The 26259-nt window shown below is 36.8% G+C and overlaps 1 protein-coding gene across 15 annotated transcripts in view; it reads right to left on the bottom strand.

Moving 5' to 3' along the window:
* Positions 1–26259, bottom strand: part of supt20 (SPT20 homolog, SAGA complex component) — a 62050-nt gene that overhangs the window by 19843 nt on the left and 15948 nt on the right. For 14 of the 15 annotated variants that reach the window (XM_072577182.1, XM_072577185.1, XM_072577181.1 and 11 more), the window contains 10 exons: positions 26043–26199; positions 25887–25943; positions 23833–23904; positions 18718–18884; positions 16847–16879; positions 16634–16751; positions 15669–15777; positions 14143–14304; positions 7122–7434; positions 3019–3173 (listed from right to left, as the gene is read on the bottom strand). In XM_072577182.1, coding sequence (XP_072433283.1) covers positions 3019–3173; positions 7122–7434; positions 14143–14304; positions 15669–15777; positions 16634–16751; positions 16847–16879; positions 18718–18884; positions 23833–23904; positions 25887–25943; positions 26043–26199 — 1343 coding nt within the window. Of the gene's footprint in view, positions 1–2077; positions 2485–3018; positions 3174–7121; positions 7435–14142; positions 14305–15668; positions 15778–16633; positions 16752–16846; positions 16880–18717; positions 18885–23832; positions 23905–25886; positions 25944–26042; positions 26200–26259 lie in introns of those variants that run through there. The other variant, XM_072577196.1, reaches the window with a different exon arrangement.

The following is a 26259-nucleotide window of genomic DNA, read 5'->3' as shown; positions in this document are numbered from 1 at the left end:
AGATGTGAAGGTGCTAGACAAGAGCGCAGAAAAGACGCATGAAAATGAGCCCTGGAATGAAGACACGTGGTGACGTAGTGGTAATGTCAGTGGATGAGTAATCCAGGGTCTCCGACTAATTTTCTGGGAACATGGCTGTGAATCCCACCATGGCAGATGACGATGTTCGAATTCAATAAAATCTGGAATTATAATATAGTCTAAGGGTGCCCCTAAACAAATGGGCTGTAGTGATTCAGGAAGGCAGCTCACCGACACCTTCTCAAGGACAGTTAGGGATGGATAACAAATGCAGATCCAGCTTGCGAAGCCCACATCTTCTGACTGAAGGGATATACGCACTGTTGATTGTTGTAAAGTCCTATTTGGTTCACTAGTGTATTTTAGGGAAGGAAATCTACTTACATTACAAGAGAATGCCAGGTACACAGCAACGTGGTTACGTGGAAACATAGAAAATAAGAGCAGGAATACACTCTTCAGCCTGGTCCACCATTCAACATGATCATGGCTGATATGCAAACTCATTACCCTAATCCCAGACCCCAACACATCCCTTAATCTCTTTTCACACAAGACCTACATCTACCTTCTTCTTGAATACATAACATTCCGGCCTCAAGTACTTTCTGTGGTAGTGAATTCAACAGACTCGCCACTCCATGGGTGAAGAAATTCCTCCTCATCTCAGTGCTATAAGGTTGACCCCTTAAATTATTACCCCTGGTTCTGGACTCCCTCTCCACAGGTAACATCTTTCCTGCATCAACCTATCTCACTGTTAGAATTTTATAGGTTTCTGTGACATCTATTATCATTCGTCTAAATTCCAGTGAATACAATCCTAACTAACTGAATCTCTCCTCATATGTCAGCTTGCCATCAGAGGAAATAATTTGGCAGACCTTCACTGCACTCCCTCTACATCAAAGTTGACCCTTAACTGCCATGTGAAAAGGCCAAGAGAGCCAATCAATTCTCAAGCAATCAGCGATCAGCAACACATGCAGGCCATGTGAAATAATAAAAAGGCTACAAAAACAGATTTGAAAACTTGGGATTATTTTTCTTGGCGATGTGAAGCTTGAGAGGATATTTGTTTGGACAGAATAGATAAGGAGAAACTGTTGCCATTCATGAAAGGATGAAGAATGAGAGGACACAGATTTAAAGTACTTGGTGAAATAAAAAGCTAAAGCAACAAGAGAGGAAGTTTTTCTCATGAAGGGTTCACAAAGCACTTCTTGAGAGTGTGATGGAAACAGATTCAATTGAAGCATTCAAATGGGAATTAGATTGATTTCTGAAAATGAATAATATGCAGAGCTACAGGAAGCAAGCAGGGGAATAGAGTCATTGAGATGTACAAAGTGGAAACAGACCCTTCGGTCCAACCGGTCCATGCCGACCAGATATCCCAACCAAATCTTGTCCCACCTGCCGGCACCCGGCCCATATCCCTCCAAACCCTTCCTATTCATATACCCATCCAAATGCCTCTTAAATGTTGCAATTGTACCAGCCTCCACCACATCCTCTGGCAGCTCATTCCATACACGTTCCACCCTCTGCTTGAAAACGTTGCCCCTTAGGTCTCTTTTACATCTTTCCCCTCTCACCCTAACTCTATGCCCTCTAGTTCTGGACTCCCCAACCTGAGGGAAAAGACTTTGTCTATTTATCCTATCCATGCCCCTCATAATTTTGTAAACCTCTATAAGGTTACCCCTCAGTCTCTGACGCTCCAGGCAAAACAGCCCCAGCCTGTTCAACCTCACCCTATAGCTCAAATCCTCCAACCCCGGCAACATCCTTGTAAATCTTTTCTGAACCTTTCAAGCGGCAGTACTATGATCTACTTGGGAAAGTGTGCTGATTCTGAAAGCCCAGTGCTCTTGGGATTAGCAAAATGTTGACAATATAATCAAAGCATTCAACATCCCAATATACCTATGTGATGGAACCAAGTTAACAGAAAACAGTGACCAGGTTCCTGTACTTAAAAATAACCATTTATTGCAAATAAGTAAATTCTAATCATAAGTAAACAGCTATGAAGTATCAATGTATGGCTCTACTAGTTAGAACTTGAACCCCCTTCTAAAATTCATATACATACATACACAGGCAAACAAAAAAAACGTGGTTTTAGGAATGAAGAGAAACAACTGGGAGCCACAGCTCAATAGCACCATTTCATAAGGCTTGCTAGGATGATCCTTTAGCTTGCCAGGATATTCGGTTCTTCAATCTTTTTTCTCCAGATTCCTTCGCAGGAGGCGCAAGATGATTAGAACATAACTGTAAAGTCCCTTAAGTTACTCTTTAAAGGCAACAGTTCACAGCAAATGGTGGGTGAAAAATAATCGTGTTTCTTCTGGCTTCAGGTAAAACTACTTCAGAATGAAAGCACACAATCTGCCCAATCAATTCAGAGGTCCAAAGGCTTCCTCCCTGTATTGTCCACACAAATTGTTTAGCCACCTGGGAACCAATTTGAAAGTCGCCATCAGGCTGATTATCTTTGGGAGCCACGATTGGTCACAACTGCACAAACCCAATCAGCTGCGTGTTGTTGGTTAAATCTAACCCTACACATATCCCCTGATGCCATGCCATTGACAGTTTCCCCCACTGCTTGAATGCAGAAAAATAAAGCACATACAATGAGTTTCAGTGTCTTGTTTTTTAAAGTGCAGCAATCCCACAATCCTTGGTTCTTAACAGTTATTTTTCCATTTCAGTCCGCAAACAGCATAACAGAAAATAAAATGAAACTGTCTTTATGGTAGACAATGGTTTGAATGACTTTCTTCAGAGCTATAACAATTGTGAGTCAGTTTTTCTTTCCATATCCAAGTTGAAAAGAAAATTCTGGATTTCACACAATTTTAACCAATGTTAAGAGGGATTTCCTTAAGTGCAGATACACTGAAAGCAAAAAGTATACAAGATAAAGAGTAATTGTTTAAAATATTTCAAGAACCTTACTGACCAGGTGTCTTGCTCAGTACTAACCTGCTTGAGCTGCAGATTGCATGGTAGCTGGCAGTGAGCTTGGCACCAGTCCTGCTGGTGGTAGAATGCTGCTTAGATTTAAACCTGAAGGAGTTATGGTACCAGCATTACTCCCCAGCATAGGATTTGAGCCACTCATCAATGTCTGTGCTCCACTAGGGATGGGGTGGGGTGGAGAAAAAATAAATATATTATCCACACACTTCTGTTTTATTTTAGTGGAAAAAACAAATATATTTTATATATGTTTCTGATTTATTGTAACTAGTACGTCACATATTTTTATCAGGATCACTTGTAAACAAAAGGGTTAAAATAAACATGCAGACTTAGCATGAAGCTATAGAATCATGAAATTACATATCTAATATGGTTATAGGAAATAAATCCCAACAGGCACAAAGTTAATGTAAATAAATCAGGTAAAAGACCTAGTGTAAAAGCTGACCAAATAGACTTAAGTGTCATCACAATTAGGATAATTAAAAAGACAAGCAAAAATTTTGAAACATGCAGTTAGAACCACAGAATACTACACCAAGCAAGAAGCATTCAAGAAAGGCAACAAAAATATGCCCATTAATGTTTTAAACTTTTGAAATCTGGATTTACTTTCATTTATTGGAGTAGCAATTTTAATAGACACTGTAATTTTAAAATTCTCAAAACAGATTCCAAGCCTTAACAGACCTTTCATAGTATTGTCAAATAGAATTCTATAATGGCCATGTACCATTGCCATATATGACATTATTTAATATGATATGGTTAAGACACTTTAAAAATGTGTTCAGGTATCAATAATTAAATACTAAGAAAAAAGTATATACTTATACATATATTAACAGTAATTGGAAATAAGTTATTGTTTTACAAACAAATTTTTTTTGTCCATTAAGACTTTGGACTGTAGTGACTTCTGCCATCATTGTGATGTTGGAGGTTAGAGAGATCCAATATATCTTGGCTTGGATGTGTATTGTTGTGCCAATAATTGGTATGCAGTTCATGAGTTTTTAGATGGACATTCATGTCTATTCAAAGCATAATCATTCATTTCAGGGAAATTAACTGCATTCTGATTCTGCACAATGGTAACAGTGCTGGGTGAGAATGGAAGTTAGAATGTTAAGTTTCTGACAGGAAAACTATTTACTAACATGATTCAAAGGGTAATTACTTAAAAACATTAAATGTGTATGATGCATAGTCAGAGGACTATACTTAATACTGGAAGTACTCTTCCTTGGCTCTCCTTTCACATCAAGACAAAACAAACTCAAAATATTTATTTCTGGTTACAATTCCAGTTTTAACATGTAAACTCAGTAGCAGCATTAATTAATTGGATGGGGAGGGTTTAACTATTACTCAAAAAGTTGATCATTTGGAAAGGTTTTGAATTAGAAAGGGTTAAAATAGCAATAAATACATTGAACAGCACATACTGTATTTGATCAGGTATACAACTTTTTCTTAAAAATAGATTTTCAGTGATTTAGAACTGGTGGTTGAGCTTTGTTCTTGTAATGCACGAATAGACAATATAAAGACATTTATTCTTTTTGTTAATACTTCATTCCAATTATAATATTAAAAGTTGTAAGAAAAATTCAACACTTTATAAGGATGTCTTTGAACTTTATCTTTGAATGAATATTTATTTACATATCTGGATGTAGGTTTGCTTGCTGAGCTGGAAGGTCATTTGCAGATGTTTCTTCACCATACTAGGTAACATCTTCAGTGAGCCCCCGGACATAGCACTGCTGGTATTTCCTGCTTCCTATTAGTATATAAATAGAAAGCAGGAAACATCAGCAGTGCTTCGTCTGGAGGCTCACTGAAGATGTTACCTATTATGGTGACGAAACTTCTGAAAATGAACCTTCCAGCTCAGTGAGCAAACCCACATCCAGAACCTCAACCTGAGCTGCAGATCTTCTCAATACTTGCTTATTTATATAATGCCAATGAAAATCATCACCTTTTAAGAATGCCACAGATATAAAGAGAACATTGCACCATTTCTGTAGTACAAGGAATAATATATGAAATGCAATTGTTTTTGAGAAGGGAGATATACAGATTATATCATGAACATTTCTTCTCTAACTGGAGGGATAAAGGGGCTAGATGAAAGAAATTTTACTTCGTGGGGAATGCTTCTTAGTAATGAGGATGACTGTACAAGGTAAGCAGTTTAATTTCCTTCCACAATCAATAGAAAGTGTTTATTCTGAATTATCTGTTATGTTGAATACTGATTGTGCAGTAATGTGAAAAGACTTGGATGTTTGATTACAAGTGCTTGAGATAACTAGCGAATAATTCATCATTTTCTGAGGGAAAAGGATTACTGATTAATTGGAGTAAACCATGCTACTCTGGAGGAAGGTAACATTTTTCTTTACTTATATCAAACACCTGAACGAAAACTAAACTGTCAAAAACCAGTCAACAATTAAAAATTAAATCCAAAAAAAATGGCTTGTAATAGTACAAAACAGGTTCCAGTTATTAAATGTTGTGTAAAACCAATATTCCTGAACTTATCCCATGAAATAATTATTAGTTTTAAAGGAAAAACTCGAGAGGGCCAAGATGATCAAATGATAATTTCAGATGGCACGATAAAGAGAATGGACAAGAAGTATGGCTAAAGAAAATTTCAAAGAAAGCATGACATGAGGTGATTGAGTGATTTGAAAGAATAGAAAAAAACTGAATACAAATCCAAAAAACAATATTCCATGGACGCTGAAATGAACAGAAAATGTAGCAAAACACTCAGGTTAGGTAGTATCTGAAAATACTGGATGAATTTTTTAATGACTTGAAATAATATCTCAATTTTGTTTTCCACAGATGTTTTATGACATGCTTGAGAGCTTTTCAAAGCCTGTTTCCCTAACCAGGGTAAACTGCCTCTCATGAACAATACCATGAAAAATTCCGAAGGGTTTGACAATTAGGTTACATTTTATTCTACATCACTCCAGCTCACATAGGCTTGCTTTCCTCAGTTTCATATCAAAGCATAATCCTAACATCCCAGGAGCTAATCTAGTAGGATCTTTGCTGTATTACCTTCAAGTCAAGGATATCCTCTCTTAGGTAGGGAGACTAAAACTACGCACAATACTCCATGTGTGGTATCACCAAAGCATGTGTAACAGTAGCAAGACTTCTTTACTCTTGTACTTTTGACCCCTTGAAAGAAAGATAAATGTGCCATTTGCTTTTCTAATTGCTTACGGTACATACATAACTGCGTTCCTTATGTGAAGACACCCAAATATCTATCTACATCAACATTTAAGTTTCAAGTCTTTTTAAAATATTTTTCTTTTCTATTTTTATCAAATTGCTGTCAGTTGTCCATATTATACTCCATCTACCAACTTTGTTTCCCACTCAGTTATCTTTCGCTGGCACTTTGTGTCCTCTTCATAGCTTTCATCACCATACAGCTTTATATAATCAGCTGGCTTGGAACACAATAATCTCCATCTCTTCATCCAAATCATGAACATAAATTGCAAATAGCTCAGGCCTCAGCACTGATCCTTGCAGCACTTTACTAATGACAGCTAACTATCTTGAAAATGTCCGAGTAATTCTACTGTGCTTTCTGTCCATTGACCTATCTTCACTCCACGTTAATGTTACTTCCAACTCTATGAGCTCTTACTTACATCTGAAAAGTTAAACCTTTCCTTATGTTTCTGAAGCCATAAAACCTTCAACAACCAAAACAACTGGAATAAACAAGCTTGTGGAAAACTATAAAACTCATCATGCAGAACCACAGTATAAAGAAATCACAGTATAAAGGAAGAGCAGCAAAGAGAAAGGTATAATTTTGCTGTATCTGCCATTATGGCATCAAGGCAGACATTATTTCACCCTGCAATCTGATGAGTTTGCTTCTGCGGTGTATGAAAGATGCTGAATGTAGTGTCAGAACATGTTGTTATCACAGTTAGCAACAGCAAAAGTCAATAACATTGAAATAAAGTAAAAGTACACTTTGGCTTTTATGATTAATACAACAATTAAAATGTTTTAAATAGGGTTAAAAGATTTATAAATATTCTTACCAAACTGAGCCCACTACATTGATGAAGTTGAGACCCGCTGGGTTTGTCATCACCTGGGAGGATGAACTCCCTGTTGTAATGGAAGTTACCATAGTGGAAAGAGGAATGGTCATTACTGGCAGAGCTTGACTGAGAGCCATCTGCTGTTGGGCAAAAGGGGTTAAAAGGGTCTGCGGATTGAGGCCTGATTCTTGTGTTGATGGGGTAGCTGAGGGAGTGGCTGTAGATGCTGGGGTTTGCACATCAGAAGGGTGTGGAGTTGATGAAGGGGTGTTGGTTGGTGTGGGGGTAGATGGCTTGGGAGTCCCAGATCCTGCTCATTAAGAAAACAAAAAGTGCTAGGTTATTACTTTAAAACCGAAGTAGAGGTTTTCTGTAAAACTGACCAAAAAGAAACATTTAATGTTAATGTGAAGGGGAAACAAATTTACTCAAATAAACAGAAATAGTGACTTGCAATTGTATGTACTACTGTCAAGTGGATTGCATGGTCATCTGTAAGCTGGAAATCAAGTCACTTTCCACCTATTTAGTTTGAATAATATTATAGTTTAACACTCCAGCTGCAATATCTAAACAGGAAAACTAGCCTTTGAAGAAGTGCTCCACTGCCTGAGTAGTTATTGGAAAACAAATCTGACCTAGGTCAGTAGCTGTAACTTTAAACCTTTGCCGAAATGTATCAAAATAGTTAAATATTTAATACATATTGTGATATTATACAATTAAATAGTTTAATAGCATATTTTAGCCATACATGGAATGAAGTACCCAGGTGAATTAATCTTTTACTCAGTTCTAGCGCAATAATCTGCAATTGTGATACATAAGTGGCAATTGTCATACATACAAAGGAAACAAGTTGTTGTATTGCAACTATTGATAATTTTTAGAAATTGGAAAACAAGTGAATATACTTTGGGGTCAGCTTGTACCAAAGATATGAATGAAACTTTAATAACTGTTGCACTTTTAAGTGTTTTAAGGCTCTCCTAACAAAGTTAATTTTGAAACGTAAAAACTGTAGTCAAACTTTATCTTGAATAGCCGAATTCCTTGTAAAGCTCTATTAAAAAAAACTAGAGGTCAATTTGAGAGTCCACAAGTAAAAGATCTGACAGAAATTTGAATGTACCATGTGAATGCTAAGTGAAAAAGAACACACACTATCTTAAGTTTAGCACCCAAATCAGTTCAATTGGAACTCTACAAATGTCCTTCACATTTAACAAAGTGGGAAATATATCTTGGTGGGTATCGCAAGAAATCAGTAATTTGTTCTATATTTTCACCAACTATGCAGGGGTTTTTGAAACAAGTAATGGAATAAAAAACAAACTCTACAGTTGTAATCCATCTGTTTAAAAAAAATCTGACAGAACTGATGGGATGTTACATCGTATTACAGCTACGAGGTTTAGGTTCAAAAGCAATGAATTCACTTTTTTATATGCTTTGATGTATCCAGGAATCTAAATTCAGATGAAAATTACTTTAAAATAATTGACAAATATGTAAAATTAATGTAGTTTGCTTTTGCAATATTATGTTTATATGCTTTGTTATCAAACAGAATCCTGCACTTTGATTTAGCTTGTTTCTCATCCTGTAATTGTTTTATCCTTTGAGTCCTCCACTGGTCTTACACATACTCCTCCAATTAAACTTGAGACCTCTCTGTCCCCCTAGATCATTATTAATTTTCTGGTTCAAATATAGATTCCAGCAACTTAATGCTTCAATCATGTTGGTCATTTTCAAAGCTGCTACAAATAATTCTCAACTTTTAGAATCTCCTTCCCCTCTTTTTGTTTTGCATTTTCTCCAACCATCTATTTTCATACTAATTGTGTACCCTCTGCTTATTTCATATTGAAAACTTCTGTTCATTAATTGACTCAAGATCAGTTTCAACATGAGGTTATGATTTCTCTGAGTTTGTGCACCTTCTTGTTGTAGAAAAAGTTTCCTCTCATGCACTGGTCAAACTCAGACTATTTCCAGTGTGCCTGTACCACTAAACCAAATTAGCAGCTTGTCCAAATTTTCAGATCAATTATCAACTTGATCAAGCCATTGTCCAGACAAAAAAATTAGCCACATAGGATTTAAGTCAAAGATCTCTATAAAGCATAATGACAAATAAAAGATCAGTCATGATCATAATGAAGGTGCAGCAGATTCAAAGGCCTTCCTGATCCTAGTTTCTATATTCCCCAAATCTCAAATGTAATAATTCTTGAAAATGAAAAGACTTGCATTTGTATAACTTTCATTCCTGATGAAGGGCTTTTGCCTGTAATGTCGATTTTCCTGCTCCTCAGATGCTGTCTGACCTGCTGTGCTTTTCCAGCACCACTCTAATCTAGCCCCTTGCATTTATATAGCGTCTTTCATGACCAGTGGACATCCCAAAGCACATACTAGCCTGAACCCATCTATGGTTAGATGAGTATAAGATTTGAACGGTCATGATGTGGCTGTACAGGACATTGGTTAGGCCACTTCTGAAATACTGTGTGCAATTCTGGTCTCTTCCCTATCGTAAGGTTGTTGTGAAACTTGAAAGGGTTCAGGAAAGATTTACAAGGATGTTGCCAAGGTTGGAGGATTTGAGCTATAAGGGATCAGACTGGAGCTGTTTTCTTGGAGGCTGAGGGGTGACCATATAGAGGTTTATGAAACCATGAGGGGCATAGATAGGATAAATAGACAAGGTCTTTTCCCTGAGGCGGGGAGTCCAGAACTAGAGGGCATAGGTTTAGGGTGAGGGGGCAAGACATGAAAGGGACCTAAGGGGCAACTTTTTCATACAGACGGTGGAAAGTGTATGGAATGAGCTGCCAGAGGAAGTGGTGGAGGCTGGTACAATTACAGCATTTGAAAGGCATCTGAATAGGTATATGAGTAGATAGGGTTTAGAGGAATATTGGCCAAATGCTGGCAAATGGGACTAGATTAGGTTAGGATATCTGGTTGGCATGGACGGGTTGGACCGAAGGGTCTTTTTCTGTGCTGTGTATCTTTATGACTCTAAGTAAAAGAATATGTTACAGTTAATGTAACAAGCAGGGTATATATACATTGCATCAAATGGTTTTTATTCTGTTTATATCACATTTTAGGTAATGAAAATGGTACAAGGCAGACATAAGTTTTAAATATTGTGAAACAAACCAAGGTACAAATTGCAGAGTATGTAAATTATGATGTCATTTCAAGAAATATGAAAAGTCTTTAGTGATGATGGCATTAACCTCAGAGCTATAAGCTATACATTGTACTGAAATTACTAGTAAAAAGAATGCTAATTTTACTTAACTTCAGATTGCTTTAAGTTCTCAGGCTCAACTTCAAAATCCCCAGTAGATTGCTTGGTATAATGATTATGTGGGTTGTCAACGTATTTTAGCTTTTAGTTATAACTTAGAAATTCTCAGCAAATAATTTCCAGAAATCCTTTGAGCTATCTTGAGCTGCACAGTTTTATCACCAAATGTACATTTACAAAAGTTGAAGACAGTTTGCCTGGAATTCTCTTAACGAAGTGGGCAATCTTATGTGACTGTCCTGGTTTAGATGTTCTGCTAACCATTGCCAGTGAAGAAGAATCAGATTTTCAAATGCATACCATGACTCAAATAATTTCTAATGTAAAATATACGTAAAGTCTTTGCATACTATTTGGAACCAACTCATTCCCATAAGTAGATGTAAAATTAATAAATTTTAAAATTAATTTGTTCCTCTACACTCTCCTAAAGTTTCTCTTTACTGTTAGGTTTACTTGCTCGACCAATATCTCAGGCTTACTTTGTAGCTGAGGCTTCACATGAATAAGATTTAAGACAGTAAAGGATTGGATTTGAGCAGAATGATACCAATAAGCATTTGGCAGTAGAAGATTTACTTTATAAGGAAGATGGATCAATTATTCTTAAGTATTTTAGAAGGTTCAACCACTGAATACTTACAATAATATTGCTTCCAATTTAAATATAGCCACATGTAAATCTATTCAGATCAATTCCACATAGCTGCAGGAATTGCTTTATTCTGCAGATGATTTTAACAGTTATATGCATGTACCCTAGTGGTACATCTAAAAGGTGAAAAATAAATTGTATTGTGGAAAAACACGCACTTGACTTCATCTTGACTCGTGAACCATAACTCAGCAGCTCTAGGGACGCACACACATTGCAAATTAACATGCATTTCCATTAACGCATATACAAAGTCTCTAACAGTTTAAAAACGTGCACTGTGTGCGCATGATAAATTATTTTAAAAATTACTGAAGAGACAAATTCTCTCCACAATCTCACTTACATTGGCACTGAAGTGCTCTTAAGTATTAGTTATTCCTCAGCTTTTTTTTTCAGTTAATTATCGAGGTGTACGATAAAAGAGTTTGATGCAGTTATTACTATTGTGAGACAGTACAGTGACTTACAAGAGTAATTTAAGCAAAAATGTTGTAACAAAAAAAAAATAATTGCTACAAAATATTTATATTGAAATATATCACTAGATTTTTATACAGTACTTTTCATGTCTAAACACTGCGAAGCACTGCATACAGAGAAATACCATTTGAAGTCCAGTAATTGTTATGTGAGCAACACGAAAGCCATTCTGTGCCAGCAATATTCCCAAAAAAGCTATGTCAATCTTTACTGGTACTGATCAAGTAATAGTGACTTCCTTCAAACAATGGAGCAGAACCTTTAACATTTATTCAAATGACCAGATCAGGCAGATGGGAACTGCGTTTAGCATGTTATCTAAAAACAGACATCACTCATCTGACTTGCTTTGTAGTTTTCATCCATTTCATATTGTTAAGTGCTGTTGTGAGATGGGGGGGGGGGGGGGGGGGGGGGGGGGGGGGGGAATCATCTACTCTGTATGCAAGATTACTGCAAAGTAATTCAAGTACCAAGTTCTGTTAATCTGTCACCATTGCGCTTGTTATGAATATCGGGTCTTAATCTGGTGATTTATAATTTTTAAAGTTCTCATCATTATTTCACATCTCCACGTCCTTAGCCCTTGCCATCTCTGTAACTTCCTTGTGCCCTATAACTCTCTAAGGTCATTGCGCTCCTCCAAATTCTGACATTTCTATACATTCCTAATTTCCACCACGTTTTACCACTGGTGGCTGTGCCTTCAGGTGCGTATACCTCATGGCATTAGGAGTAGTCTATTAGTCCAGATACAGCATTAGCTATTTAACAGGAAACCGGATAGTTGGATAACTGAGAATATTTTCAGGTTTCAAACTGAAAATAATGAAGTACCAAAGATATCAGTGTTGAGGCCTTAACTATTTACTAAAACTATATTATTCACTTGGCTGAAAGGACCAATTATTTTGCAGCCTAATCGCTTAGATTACAAATCCAATTTGGAAAGCAAACTGTGAGGGAGATTCGAAGAATCTGTAAAAGGGATATAGGTAGGTTGAGTTGGCAAAAAATTAACAGATGGAGAATAAAGATGAATGTGACATTGTCCATTTTGGCAGGAAAAACACAAAAGTAAATGAACTAAATGGAAAGGGATGGCAGAATGCGTTAGGACATGGGGACATAGGTGCCCTGTGTCCTTGTATATGAACCACAAGAAGTGGCCCATATACAAGTAATGTGAGGGAGAATGAATTAAAGTACAGAAGTCTTACGACAACTGTTCAGGGCACTAGTGAGACTACAGCTAGAGTACTGCGGACAGTTTGGTCTCCTTAATTAAGGAGGAATATATTTGCATTGCAGGTTGTTCAGACAGGATTTAGTAAGTTGATGCGAAGGGCTCATTTTGTGAGGGAAGGTTGAGCAGACTAAGCCTACACTCATGAGAGTTTAGTAGAATAAGAGATGATCAGGCTCAGAGAAAATGTTTCCCCTCGTGGGGTTCCAGAATTAAGAGCTCAGTTTAAGACAGGGATTAGGAAGAATTCTCTCTCACAAACGGTCCTTAATCTTTGGAATTCTCTATGGCAGACAGCAGCAGGAATTCAGTTAGTTGATATATTTGAAATTGATCTAGACACTTTTGTGGTTGTTGATGGTTGGCTATGTTGTTAGAGTTATATATTTAGGTTAATTGTTTTTAGTATGCTAGGACACTCACTAGGTAAGGAGGTACAGATCTGTCATGCACCATTATTGAGGAAAACACCTGTCTTGTTGCTTCATATAGCACTCTCTGGCCTGGATTCATTTGACAAGGTTATTTTGGTTGAATACAAAGGGAGGAGGGCAGAAAACTTGAGTTAAGGCCACAGTCAGATCAGAGATTATCACATTGAACAGCAGAGCGGGTTCAAGCGGCAGTCCAGTTCCCAGTTTCATGTTCTCAAACCCTGAAATATGCCTCTCTTTCCTCCTTTAAGATGCTCCTTTAAAAATACTTCTTTGACCAAGCTTTTGGTCATTGCTCCTATTGTGGATTGGTGTGAAATTGTGTTTGATAGCACTCTTCTGAAGCACTTTGTCCAGATTTTCCTCAAGGCGCTATATAAATGCAAGCTGCTGCTATCACCTATGGTAATTTAACAACTCCAGTTCACATTTCTAACGCATTTTACCACTTCTAAGGTTAATATTTGATGTGTTTCTTTCAGTAATTTTGCTTTGTCTTTTACATCGTGTCTTATAGAATTAGAGTACCTCAAGCATGTAAACTCCAATTCATTGAAATTATCACTATCTTTTATCATCAACTCTTTTACACATTCATTTTACACCAATGCTTGTAAAAGGTTCAATTTGTCAACCACAGCACTCATTTATTTTTACTTTTGACTATTTTGAGTACACAGACATACAAAATGAGGTATTATACAATTATATACATCAAACTTAATTAAATAATACATTTAAATGTGGCACAAATTCAACATTAGAGAAGGCATTTTAGGGAAAAGCCATACTACGCAATTTAGCTTCTTAATGTGTATATACACCACTTACAGAGAACTAGTCACAAATATGTTGCTAGTTATTCCACTCACTTTGTGAAGAACCCACTGGAGACATGGCTGGTGGTGAGAGGATGTTCACTTGATTAAGATCCATAGAATGCTTTCTAGACAGATTAATACTTTTGGTTGGAGGAGGAGGGGGAGTTGTGGATTTCAGGTGGCCACTTGATTGCAATGGACTAAAGACATTTCCTAAAACAGAGCAAGAACATATTTTAGTTCACTATTCTATTTTAAAATTAAATTTACCATCAAGCTCTGAGCAAATGGATGTCTTAATTTTCCACTCTGTGCATTTTTTTAGTCCCGGTCTTGCTCATCCTCCAAGACATTAGGTACACTTTTCTCCACAAGAAAATAGATGGACTTGTTTCCTCGTCCTTGTCAATTTCTTCTCCTATTTTCCATGTTGCTTATAATTGGAGACAAAGGAAAACTTATAAACAGAAATAGACTGCTTGGTCCAACAAATCTGTTCCTTTTCGAATTGATCACCAACTTATTATCTTATTTTTTACTTCCCAATCTATCTTTATTTTTTCCAAAACGTACACCTCCAAGAATACAAGCGACAGCATCCTGTAGTGACTCATTCTTCTTTCAAAGAAGAAACCAGCTTCTTAATGCAATCAGAACATCCTTGACAGTCCACTCAAATTGGTAACCTATATTTAGTAAATTATCTATCACATTACTTGTAAATAATGTCAAACCTTGAGGAGTTTTTCTCTTTAATTATTCCAGTTTCAAGCACACAACAGTTGTAATCTAACAAGTTGGTCAGATGAGGCATGATTGAGCAAATACATGTGTGTATATCTATCTATCTATCTTTGTACTTCTTGGTCCTCAAGATCAGATATATGCTGACTCTAAAGATATTTAACTAATCAAACAACAGCATTTTCGATGATCGTCTGCAACATCAAGTAGAAATGAAGGAAGAACAACATGGAGAATTTTAACAATAATGTTACAACTGGACAAAAGCCCAAATTTTATTTGCACTAATTATGTGTTTTTAAATTAATCACATTACCATTTTAAAATAATCACATTTATAGATTTCTCACTTCAGCAGACAGACAGACCAGTCAAAAGGTGTTTGGCAACATAAGAAAATTATTCACATGTCTTTCAAGAATATCTTTTAATTACTGCCCTTCATCCTATTGGTGAAGAATACAGATGCGAACCTTCACCATTTTTATTTGATTTGTAAAGACAATATATTGACTTTTATCTACACAAAGAATGATTATCATTGGATTTCTAAATCCCTTAATTAAATGCAATCAAAACAGAAAGGATTGGAATGAGAAGGAGAATGGACACTGTACAAGAAAGCAGAAATGCCATTATGAAATAATAAGGCTAGCATAGAATACTACCTTAATCCCAAGAAGTCACAAGATAATGTTACATTTTGGTAATAAATCTTTGCTAGATGTTTCAGTTCCATTCTTCTGAAGAGAAATCATCTTCATTTGTGAATCAACATAGGCATAATCAGAGATGATTGCAGTTGGGATATAAACAATCATGGAAACGTTTACCTGAAGAACTGTTACTGGCGCCACTAGGGAGTTTAATGGGTGGTGGGCGGTGCTTCACACCCTTCCCCAGTATAGAAGATTGGACAGATCCAGAAATTTCTTCAGATTGCTATAAAAAATAAGAACATGGCTAATAAAATAAATATTGTACAGAATATAGAGAACACATTTTTCTTTAGGTCACATGCTATTTTCACTTTTATAATCACAACATAACAATATTTTACATCATAGCATTTAACAAATACACTAGTTATTTTTGAAATGAAAGACCATTTTACACAGGAAACTATTTCCATCCTCTGCACACTTTGTTCCTAACAATATGCAGATTGCATTGTCTCCTACAATATGTGTGAAGGTAACTATGATAGCCATGTAACACGGGAGTATTCCAGACTGAAAATTATAGGCCTTACTTTGTTTTGGAAGATCAATTTTTTTTCACCATTGCATATATTTTACATGTAGAAGAATATAAGCTATAACTATACAGTTTTTTTATTCCCTAATTAAAATCTCATGCAACTTCCATAATGAGACTGCTGACTGACAGTAACACAATTACTATGGGCTATTAATCAACATTAAAATCAACATCAAATCAGTAGCTTTATATAAATATTACCTTGTTTTTAATCGAAAAGGTGCCAGTTTAGGGTTGAAATAAAGAGCAGTGAAGGTTGCATAGTCTCACAGGGACTTATACCAGAGACAGGCATAATTAGTTTATGCTTAAATTCAACTTTGCTTAGAAATCACAACAGTTTGTTGAAGGTGAGTTTCTACTACACAAAAAAAAACTAATTTCAATTAGAATTTCACTAAAGGAACTATCCAAAATATGGATACAGATAAAGAAAATGGACAGAATTCTTCAAAAAAGTAATAGTGCTGAATTCAAATCAAACTTGAACCTTTATAAATTCGAACTTTAAATTGAGAAGCATATACTGTGAACTCACCTCAATTTCTTTCCCAGGAGATAAGTGACTCTGACTCACTGAGCCAGCGGAATTGTGAGAAATCTTCACTGGGCATTTGGTGTCCTGCTGCAAAACCTCAAAATACTGCCTTACAAACCTAAGGTTTAACAAGTTAGATTTTAATCACCACACCCTTATTATGAAAACTGTGATAACCAGTAATGTAGAGGACAGAAAATGCAGCGCACTCACCTGTCAGCTTCTGCTTTTGTACCTATAGGGAACCTGTTGTATAAAACAATGTTTTTTAGTTTGGATTTGTGGATCGGCGATTCAATTACAAACACATTTCTGCAAGTTTGATATGATCAACTCTTATGTTAGAATGCTATTGGTTCAAGCTTTATTTTAAACATCAGCTGAAACTTTAGCAAGTAGTAAGGTGCAATCTTTTAATGCAATGTGCAAATGAGAATTCAGTTTAATTTAAAAGAACGTATGGATATTTAGGAACAGTTAAGTTAGCTCCCGGTAAACATTTTTTCCTGAACTAATGAAAAAAACAGAGTCATTCACTTTGTGCATGTATGACAAGTTGACCATGGACTCAGTGAAAGATAGACATGGTAGGATTTCAAAATTTCATTAACTAGAATACATTTTGGAATGTCCTGACAGGTTTCATAAACCCAAGCTTATAAATTTCTATCTTTTAACATAATATTTAGTAATTACAAAGCATTTTGTTACATAACCAGAATGATGCTTTGATCCTTTTGAATCACACACACCGGACTATTCTTTGTGACATCATTGTCACCGAAACTGAGCACAACAGTTTCAGGACAAAATGATAATTGCACTTTCCAGCTGAATAATTCCCTAACCTGAACAGTTTAAAAGGAATCATTAGAGTAAATTGCTTGCCTCCCTTGCTCACATTTTAAATTGATGCTTAGAGGCAGCCGAGAGCATTCGGTTTATAAATCTTCCTCATGTGACATTGTAGACAACAGTTAAGGATAGGAAGGAAGAGTACAGGGAAAGTAGAGGGAAAGAAGGCAATGGTTGTTTGTGACGGTTGGGGGCTAGAGTACCAGTTAAAGACAGAATGGTTTGCAGGGGCTAAGTCAGGGTCACTCAGATAGGGGAAGGGGCTCACAGCAAAGGATTGAGTCAGCATCAGTAGTACCAATATTGGAGAGGGGCAGATGGGGAAATCTGAATCCGTCCCCTCTTTCTCCACCCTGTTTTTTTTTTAAATACTATAAGGCTTTCCCATTCATAACAACTCTATTTTCTGAAACAATAATCACTACCACCAAAAGCAGTTCCTGTGCAATACTTTGAGAAATATTCTAAATACTTTTAGAAATATTCTGAGAAACCTAAAACTCGCACCAGTGAAGACCAAAATCAAATGAACCTAAGGTGGTTGTACTGTGAGCAGTACATTGGTTGCCTTGGAATTTAAGGACCAACAAAAACAGATTAAACCTTGTAGGTGAAAGAACTTCAAGTAAGTATCGATAATGAGGCTTTAAACATTACAGTCGAGCCTGCCAGAAATAGTATGACATACAGAAATACAAGAAATGCTGCATACAATATTTTAAATTTAGTTAGTATTGCTTCGGGAAGGTCGGTATACTTTATTTTAAATTGAAAATAAATGTACAGAAACATTAATCAGAACTGTTGAAAAGTCGGAGCTCTGAAACATTAATGATGACTCTCTTCACAGATGCTACCTGACTTGCTGAGTATTTCTAAAAGTTTGTGTTTTTATTTTTGTTAGTGAGGAAGTGTTTCTTCTGTATACTATTATAGCTCATGTGCATTAAATTACTCCTTCCACTAAACCTAATACTGTAATTATTAACAGCAGATCACTACACAAATGTGTAACTTCATTATTTCATTGGCAGGAAATACATTAAAAGCTATTCCCTGAAATTTCTTTCAACAACGTTCATTGGTGAAATTACTGCTTTCGCTTTGTGCTTCAAATGTAAGAGCACAAAAAAAGATTTATTCCAAAAACAATTATTTTGCATTCTTACAATTTACAATTCAGTCCCAGTCCTATTTCCTATCCTGTAGCACAGCAAATTTCTACTTACGGGATGTGAGTAACCAAGTGTTCGTTTTCTTCCTCTGGTTTGGGGTCCTTCGTCATTTGTATCTTACCATAAAAGAGGGGATCATCTGATGACTGGTAAATTATTAACTTGGAGGCATGAACTTGATCTGTTCCTTCCCACTCAAAAATATATTCATCATTTGCTTCCTAAAAGGATTCAATAATTAATTCTTCTTAATAACTAAATAAAATGTTACACTTAGCACAAAAACAAATGAGAAGGTAAATTTTACAGGTGGTTAAATCTTTTCTGGGTTCAAAACCCACTCCAGGATAGAGGGCCAAGGAATATTGTTCATATTGTGGCCAAACAGGTTGAGTTTCAACCAGTAAATCTTTTCAACGCTGATGAAGTTTTAAATACACCATTATTTTTTGGAATCTTGGACTTTAAACTAGAGGTAAATGGGGTTATCATTTTAGTTCTGTGAAGGTGGTTTGTATTTTTAGAAAGATCAGAAAGTCATTTTTAACAGCAAGTTCAAACTTGCATTTTCAAAAAACATGACTTAATTTAACTGATTAGGAATTCCTGCTGAAGGGCTTCTGCTCAAAATGTTGATTTGTCTCGGATGCTGCTCGACTGGCTGCACTTTTCCAGCACTACACTCTTTGACTCTGATCTAGAGCATCTGCTGTCCTCACTTATTCCGAGTTGAAGGGCTGATTGGCCTACTCCTCCTCCTATTTCTTATGTTCTAAAGCTTTGAATAAAATACATGGGAAGATAATTGCTTAAGTGTCTACTAAGTTGAGATTGTATGACCTATAGAAAAAGAAGCCAGAAAGTACAAACATGTTCAGTTCAAAAGAAGAGATAGATATATTCCAGCAGAAATGCAACTTCAGTTTACATAAGAATTAGGAGCTGCAGTAGGCATTTCAGACCCTTGAGCCTGCACCTCCATTTAATACAATCATAGCTGATCTCATCGCTGCCTGTTTCCTATAATGCTTCAACCCAATACTATTTAGAAATCTGTCTATCTCCTCCTTAAATTTATTCAGTGTCGTGACATCCACCACATGCTGAGGTAGCGAATTCCACAGATACATAATCCTTTGCAAGTAATAATTCCTCCTTATCTCAGATTTAAATCTGCCATCCTTTAGCCTAAAACTATGAACTATGACTACTCATTTTATATTGCCTCAAGGGAAAACACCCACTCCATCTACTTTGTCAATCCTCTTTGACTAGTATAGGTGATTATTTTCCAGAGTTCAATAGAATCGGGGTCGGTTCCTGAGGATTGGAGGGCGGCTAATGTTGTGCCACTTTTTAAGAAGGGTGGGCTGGAGAAAGCAGGAAATTATAGACCAGTTAGTCTGACCTCAGTGGTGGGAAAGATGCTGGGGTCTATTATAAAGGATGAAATTACGGCACATCTGGATAATAGTAACAGGATAGGACAGAGTCAGCATGGATTTATGAAGGGGAAATCATGCTTGACTAATCTTCTTGAATTTTTTGAGGATGTAACTCGGAAGATGGACGAGGGAGATCCAGTGGATGTAGTGTACCTGGACTTTCAGAAAGCTTTTGATAAAGTCCCACACAAGAGGTTAGTGAGTAAAATTAGGGCGCACGGTATTGGGGGCAAAGTACTAGATTGGATAGAGAATTGGTTGGCTAATAGGAAACAAAGGGTAGTGATTAACGGCTCCATTTCGGAATGGCAGGCAGTGACCAGTGGGGTACCGCAGGGATCCGTGCTGGGACTGCAGCTTTTTACAATATATGTAAATGATATAGAAGATGGTATCAGCAATAACATTAGCAAATTTGCTGATGATACAAAGCTGGGTGGTAGGGTGAAATGTGATGAGGATGTTAGGAGATTACAGGGTGACCTGGACAAGTTAGGTGAGTGGGCAGATGCATGGCAGATGCAGTTTAATGTGGATAAATGTCTGGTTATCCATTTTGGTGGCAAGAACAGGAAGGCAGATTACTACCTCAATGGTATCTAATTAGGTAAAGGGGCTGTTCAGAGAGATCTGGGTGTTCTTGTCCACCAGTCAATTAAGGCAAGCATGCAGGTACAGCAGGTCGTGAAGAAGGCTAATAGCATGCTGGCCTTCATAACAAGAGGAATTGAGTATAGAAGCAAAGAGGTGCTTCTGCAGCTGTACAGGGCCCTGGTGAGACCACACCTGGAGTACTGTGTACAGTTCTGGTCTCCAAATTCGAGGAAAGACATTCTGGCTATTGAGGGAGTGCAGCATAGGTTCACGAGGTCAATTCCTGGAATGGCAGGATTGCCTTACACGGAAAGACTGAAGCGACTGGGCTTGTATACCCTTGAGTTTAGAAGACTGAGAGGGGATCTGATTGAAACGTATAGGATTATGAAAGGATTAGACACTCTGGCAGGAGGAAACATATTTCCGCTGATGGGGGAGTGCCGAACCAGAGGACACAACTTAAAAATAGGGGGTAGACCATTTAGGACAGAGATGAGGAGAAACTACTTCACCCAGAGAGTGGTGGCTGTGTGGAATGCTCTGCCCCAGAGGGCAGTGGAGGCCCAGTCTCTGGATTCATTTAAGAAAGAATTGGATAGAGCTCTTAAAGATAGTGGAGTCAAGGGTTATGGAGATAAGGCTGGAAAAGGATACTGACTGGGAATGATCAGCCATGATCATATTGAATGGCGGTGCAGGCTCGAAGGGCTGAATGGCCTACTCCTGCATCTATTGTCTATTGTCTATTGCCTAACCAACTCAGTCTCTCTTCACAAAACAAGTCTCGCTGGAATCAAACTAGTGAATCTTTTCTGAACAGCAATTACATTCTTCCTTTCGTAAGGCAATAAAAACTGTATGCAGTACTCCAGATGCCATCTCACCAATGCCTTGTACAGTTGGAACAAATATTCCCTACTTTTATACTGCATTCCTTCAGCAATAAATGGCAAAAATTTATTTGCCCTCGATATTTCCTGCTGGACCTGAATACTAGATTTCTGTGACTCATGCATGAGAACACCTAGATCTCGCTGTACCAAAACATTTTGCAGTTTTTCTCCATTTCAATAACTTGCCTTTTTATTCTTCCAACCAAAATGAATAAGAACAAAGAAAACTACAGCACAGGCACAGGCCCTTTGGCCCTCCAAGGCTGCACCAATCCAAATCCGCTGTCTAAAGCTGTTACCTATTTTCTAAGGATCTGTATCCCTCTGCTCCCTACCCATTCATATATCGGTCTAGATACATCTTAAATGACGGTATTGTGCCTGGATCTACTACCTCTGCTGGCAACAGGTTCTGGGTGCCCACCACCCTCTGCAAAAAAGACTTTCCATGCATATCTCCCTTAAACTTTTCCCTTGTCACCTTGAACTCGTGACCACTAGTAATTGAGTCCCCCACTGTGGGGAGAAAGCTTCTTGCTATCCATACTGTCAATAGCTCTCATGATTTTATAGACCTCAATCAGGTACACCCTCAACCTCTGTCTTTCTAATGAAAATAATCCTAATCTACTCAACCTCTCTTCATAGCTAGCGCCTTCCATACCAGGCAACACCTTGGTGAAAAACATAAATCTGTTTCTGCCCGGTTTAGAACCGGGGACCTTTCGAATGTTAGGTGAACGTGACAACCACTATATTCCCTAACCTTGATAATCTCACACTTATTCAAGTTAAACTCCATTTGGCAAATTTTGTCCTATTTGCTGAACCTACCCATATTCATTTGTAAATTTCTTATCTTTTCATTGCAACTTACTTTTCCACCTATTTTAGCATCATCTGCAAACTTAGCAATAGTACATTCTATCCTTGCATCCAAGTCAAAACTGTACACAATGGTCCTGGTGTGATCTCATCAAGGCCCTGACTGAATTCTTATCTATCACTTGCATCTAAAAAAAGCTACGTAGCTCCACAAGCATAGAGAAAGCCAACTAATGTAATCAATGTAAACTAGTATAATCAATTAATAAACGTATTAACAAATCAAACCAATTCATAACTCAGTCAACAAATAATCAAGCTTAAACAATTATGTAACATCTTCTGAACTGAACACTGTCAAATTAAATCCAAAACAAGTTTTTTTTCAGTAAATTTATCCCAATAGTGAGAATAAAGCTCCACATTGTCTGAATCCTTCAAACTCCACCAAATTGTTGCTACTCCATCAGAAATATAGCAATAAGTAGAGTGTTCATTCTTGCATATCCTCTTTAAAAATGGAAGTTTACAACTTTTTACGGACAGAATATAGCTATCAGCATTTGAAACACAGACTTGTACTGAATAAGGTTGACCATCACACCTCTTAACCACAACACACCTTACCAAATATGATTAGATTCCCTACAGTGTGGAAACAGGCCCTTCGGCCTGACAAGTCCATACCGACCGTCCGAAGAGTAACCCATCCTAACTAATGCACCTAACACTACGGGCAATTTAGCATGGCCAATTCATCTAAACTGCACATCTTTGGACTGTGGGAGGAAACCGGAGCACCCAGACGAAACCCATGCAGACACGGGGAGAATGTGCAAACTCCACACAGACAGTTGCCCGAGGCGGGAATTGAACTTGGGACCCTGGTGCTGTGAGGCAGCAGTGCTAACCACTGAGTCATCGATAATGCTACAAAGTTCAGGCAACAGTCATCTTACAAAACGAATACACTTCTTTCCAGCTAATTCTTCTATTAAAACAATCAAACTTAAAACAGTTGTCCAATGCAACAGTTTTGAAAAAATTACAACTGAAATCATTAGCTTTCGTAAGATGGTCAAATTATTTTTGTAAGTAACCAAAGCCATAACCAAATAAAATGTCTCAAACCTCACATATAAAAATGCTTGTAACCAGCGCTCCATCATTATACAAGTATATGTACTTCAAATTTGAAATTTCAATTTTGTAATAAAAGATTACTTTATGAATAAAATAATTCAAAATATTTTCACTTTCAAAACATCCTTACAAATGAATTAGAAATAGGTATTTCTATTTTGTCTCATATTCCCAATGTATAAATCATTACAATTGGAAGAACTGCCACTGGAAGTTCTATTAGTGTGAGAACAGGTTCCACAATGCGAAAGAATAGAGGTACATACGTGGATTGGCCAGACAGCTGTTTGCAAGTCATCAGATTTGCTAGCTTTTTCCACTTTTGCATACTTTTCCACCTAAAGCAAATGCAAAATTTGTAACCAAAATTAGTTGAAAGAAAACAGAACAACTGTAAGAAACCACTGCATTAATCACCTTCCTGCTGCGACCACAAAATTTAAAAATGCTAAAATTCATTCAAAAGCTGTAGTTAGAGCTGATAAACTACTCAAATAGGACCATCAAACTGTATGCAAGTAACTGGCAGTGGCTCAATTTCCCAGCTGTCTACTTGAAGGCTGGCTTTGTGGAGTGCAAACACACAAAAAGGCGGAAATGGTCTGAAAATTAAAAACTGAACAAAAAAATCTATTATCAATTAGTATACTATACATCAACAAGGGACTCAAATTAAAGATTCCGTTGTCAGACTCAGGTAATTTGTTGCATGGATTAGATTGTAAAAATTCAATTTTATAGTCTTCAGGTGTAAAGTCTGCTGCACTCAGCTATCTGACTTCTGCAGAGTTTTAATTTTAATATTCAACAGCAGCAAAGTTGGGGAGAAAATTGACTCTGAAGCAGTCAACATAAGATAGTGAGGAAGTGATGCAGTGGTAATCTCACCAAACTAGTCATGCAGAATCACAGTTTAATATTTTAGGGACATGTTTAAATTCCACCATGGCACATGGTGAAGTTTGAATTCAATAAAATCTGGAATAAAGAGCTAGCCTACCAGCAACTATGTAGCCACTGTCGATTGTCATACAAACTCATCTTACAGCAAAGCTGTTGACTCTTAACTGCCCTCTGGGAAATTAGGGATGGACCATAAAACCCATGAGAATTATTTGCTAGGTATCAGAAAGTACTGAATATATGGGCTTTCTTGTTTGTAGATGAACTTTTTGGAACTGGGAATAATTACTAAAATAAATCTTAAATGTCTTCACAGCACACCTTTAGCTAACCATGTGTAATGGCTTCTGAAAATGGTTCATCTGCGTTTTGGATATTAGTTTCAACACGTCAAACAACAAGTACCGGTTTGTTCTTGGCTGGTGTCACAGAATTCCACAAATAGTAGAGGTGTACATTTTTGGCCTGAGAAGTGAGTTAGTGCCATCTGGCCATTATAACTGAGAGTGTTGCGATTGCTAACGACTGCACTTATCTTTGTTTGTACTTCTACTGTATATTACTGGAGATGTAAACATTTGGTCAATTTAATAATATAAAGCTTGATCAGTAACCTCTTTTCACAACTTTAGACATCCATGCATGTTTTCAAGACAGAAATTGCTGCAATAAAATACTCCCCAGTAGAGGAGTGCTACCAACTCTTGAAAAAGCTCAGATAGAGTTTTTGGATGAAAAAGCAACACAGCCCACCCAATGAGCTTTATTATTCTGTGATCTTATGACAAGTACAATAAATTACATCTTTTTATCTAGCATATTATGTACAAACCACAAATTACCAGCGACAAAAATTGATAATGGCATTGTGCCATCAAAAAGGCATCTCAAACTGTACGAATATCAGATATAATAGTGGATATCCGAAACAAATGAAATTAAAACTCGAGAAAGGAATAGATCCAACAATAACAAAGGCAATAGGTGGAATTAGAGCCAGAATAAAGAATACATCAGGAAAGAGATAGGACACAGAAAGAAAATATCTATATATAAATATTTAGATACTCCAGTTTCATTGTTTTCTCATGAGCTCCAGTGTTGGATAATACATCAGGACACATTAAAGGAGTCTTTAGAACATGAATTTCCAACCTTAAAATGGTTATAGAGAGATGCAACACCAGCAATTTAAATGGTACATAATGCTGAGATTTTTCTTCTGTTTTGTCAAAGCTAATGGGAAGTTGTCTGGCAACCTGTAGCGAAGTAGAAATCATGTAGCTCTTTACTACAAGATGCTGTTTTATTTGATTTTTATTTACACACTATTAATAGCATTTGTAATGAACCTTCTCTCACTAATTTTTCGGGAATTACTGCACAATATTTTCAATTCCAAAGGAAGTATACTTACATCAATTTCAGATGGGACTGTGAGCTGGCATGGATTTTGTTTCCACATGTCAACACACTTCAAAAAAAGGGAAAATAGTTCTTATCAGAAATGTGTGTAACAGAAAATAATAAATGAACACAAACATTTATTATGAAAATTAAAAAAGAAACATACACTTCCAGCTTTTGAAATTTTAAGGTCAATGTGTGGTGCTGGCTTTCTTTCTTTTCTTCTTTGTAGATAATCAAACAGTTTAAGATGAGGTGGTGGTGTGAATTGGGCTATTTCCTGCTGTCTGTTCAGTGCTGGCCGAGAATACCGCTTCATACACCTAATGAAAGTAGCCACAGTTGATACTTATAATGATCCAAATTAACAACCAGTGAAGAGT

This window comes from Chiloscyllium punctatum, chromosome 9 (genome assembly GCF_047496795.1).
Source record: "Chiloscyllium punctatum isolate Juve2018m chromosome 9, sChiPun1.3, whole genome shotgun sequence".
Lineage (NCBI taxonomy): Eukaryota > Metazoa > Chordata > Chondrichthyes > Orectolobiformes > Hemiscylliidae > Chiloscyllium > Chiloscyllium punctatum.
Note: the sequence above shows the minus strand (reverse complement) of the source record. Positions and strands in the feature narration are given on the sequence as shown.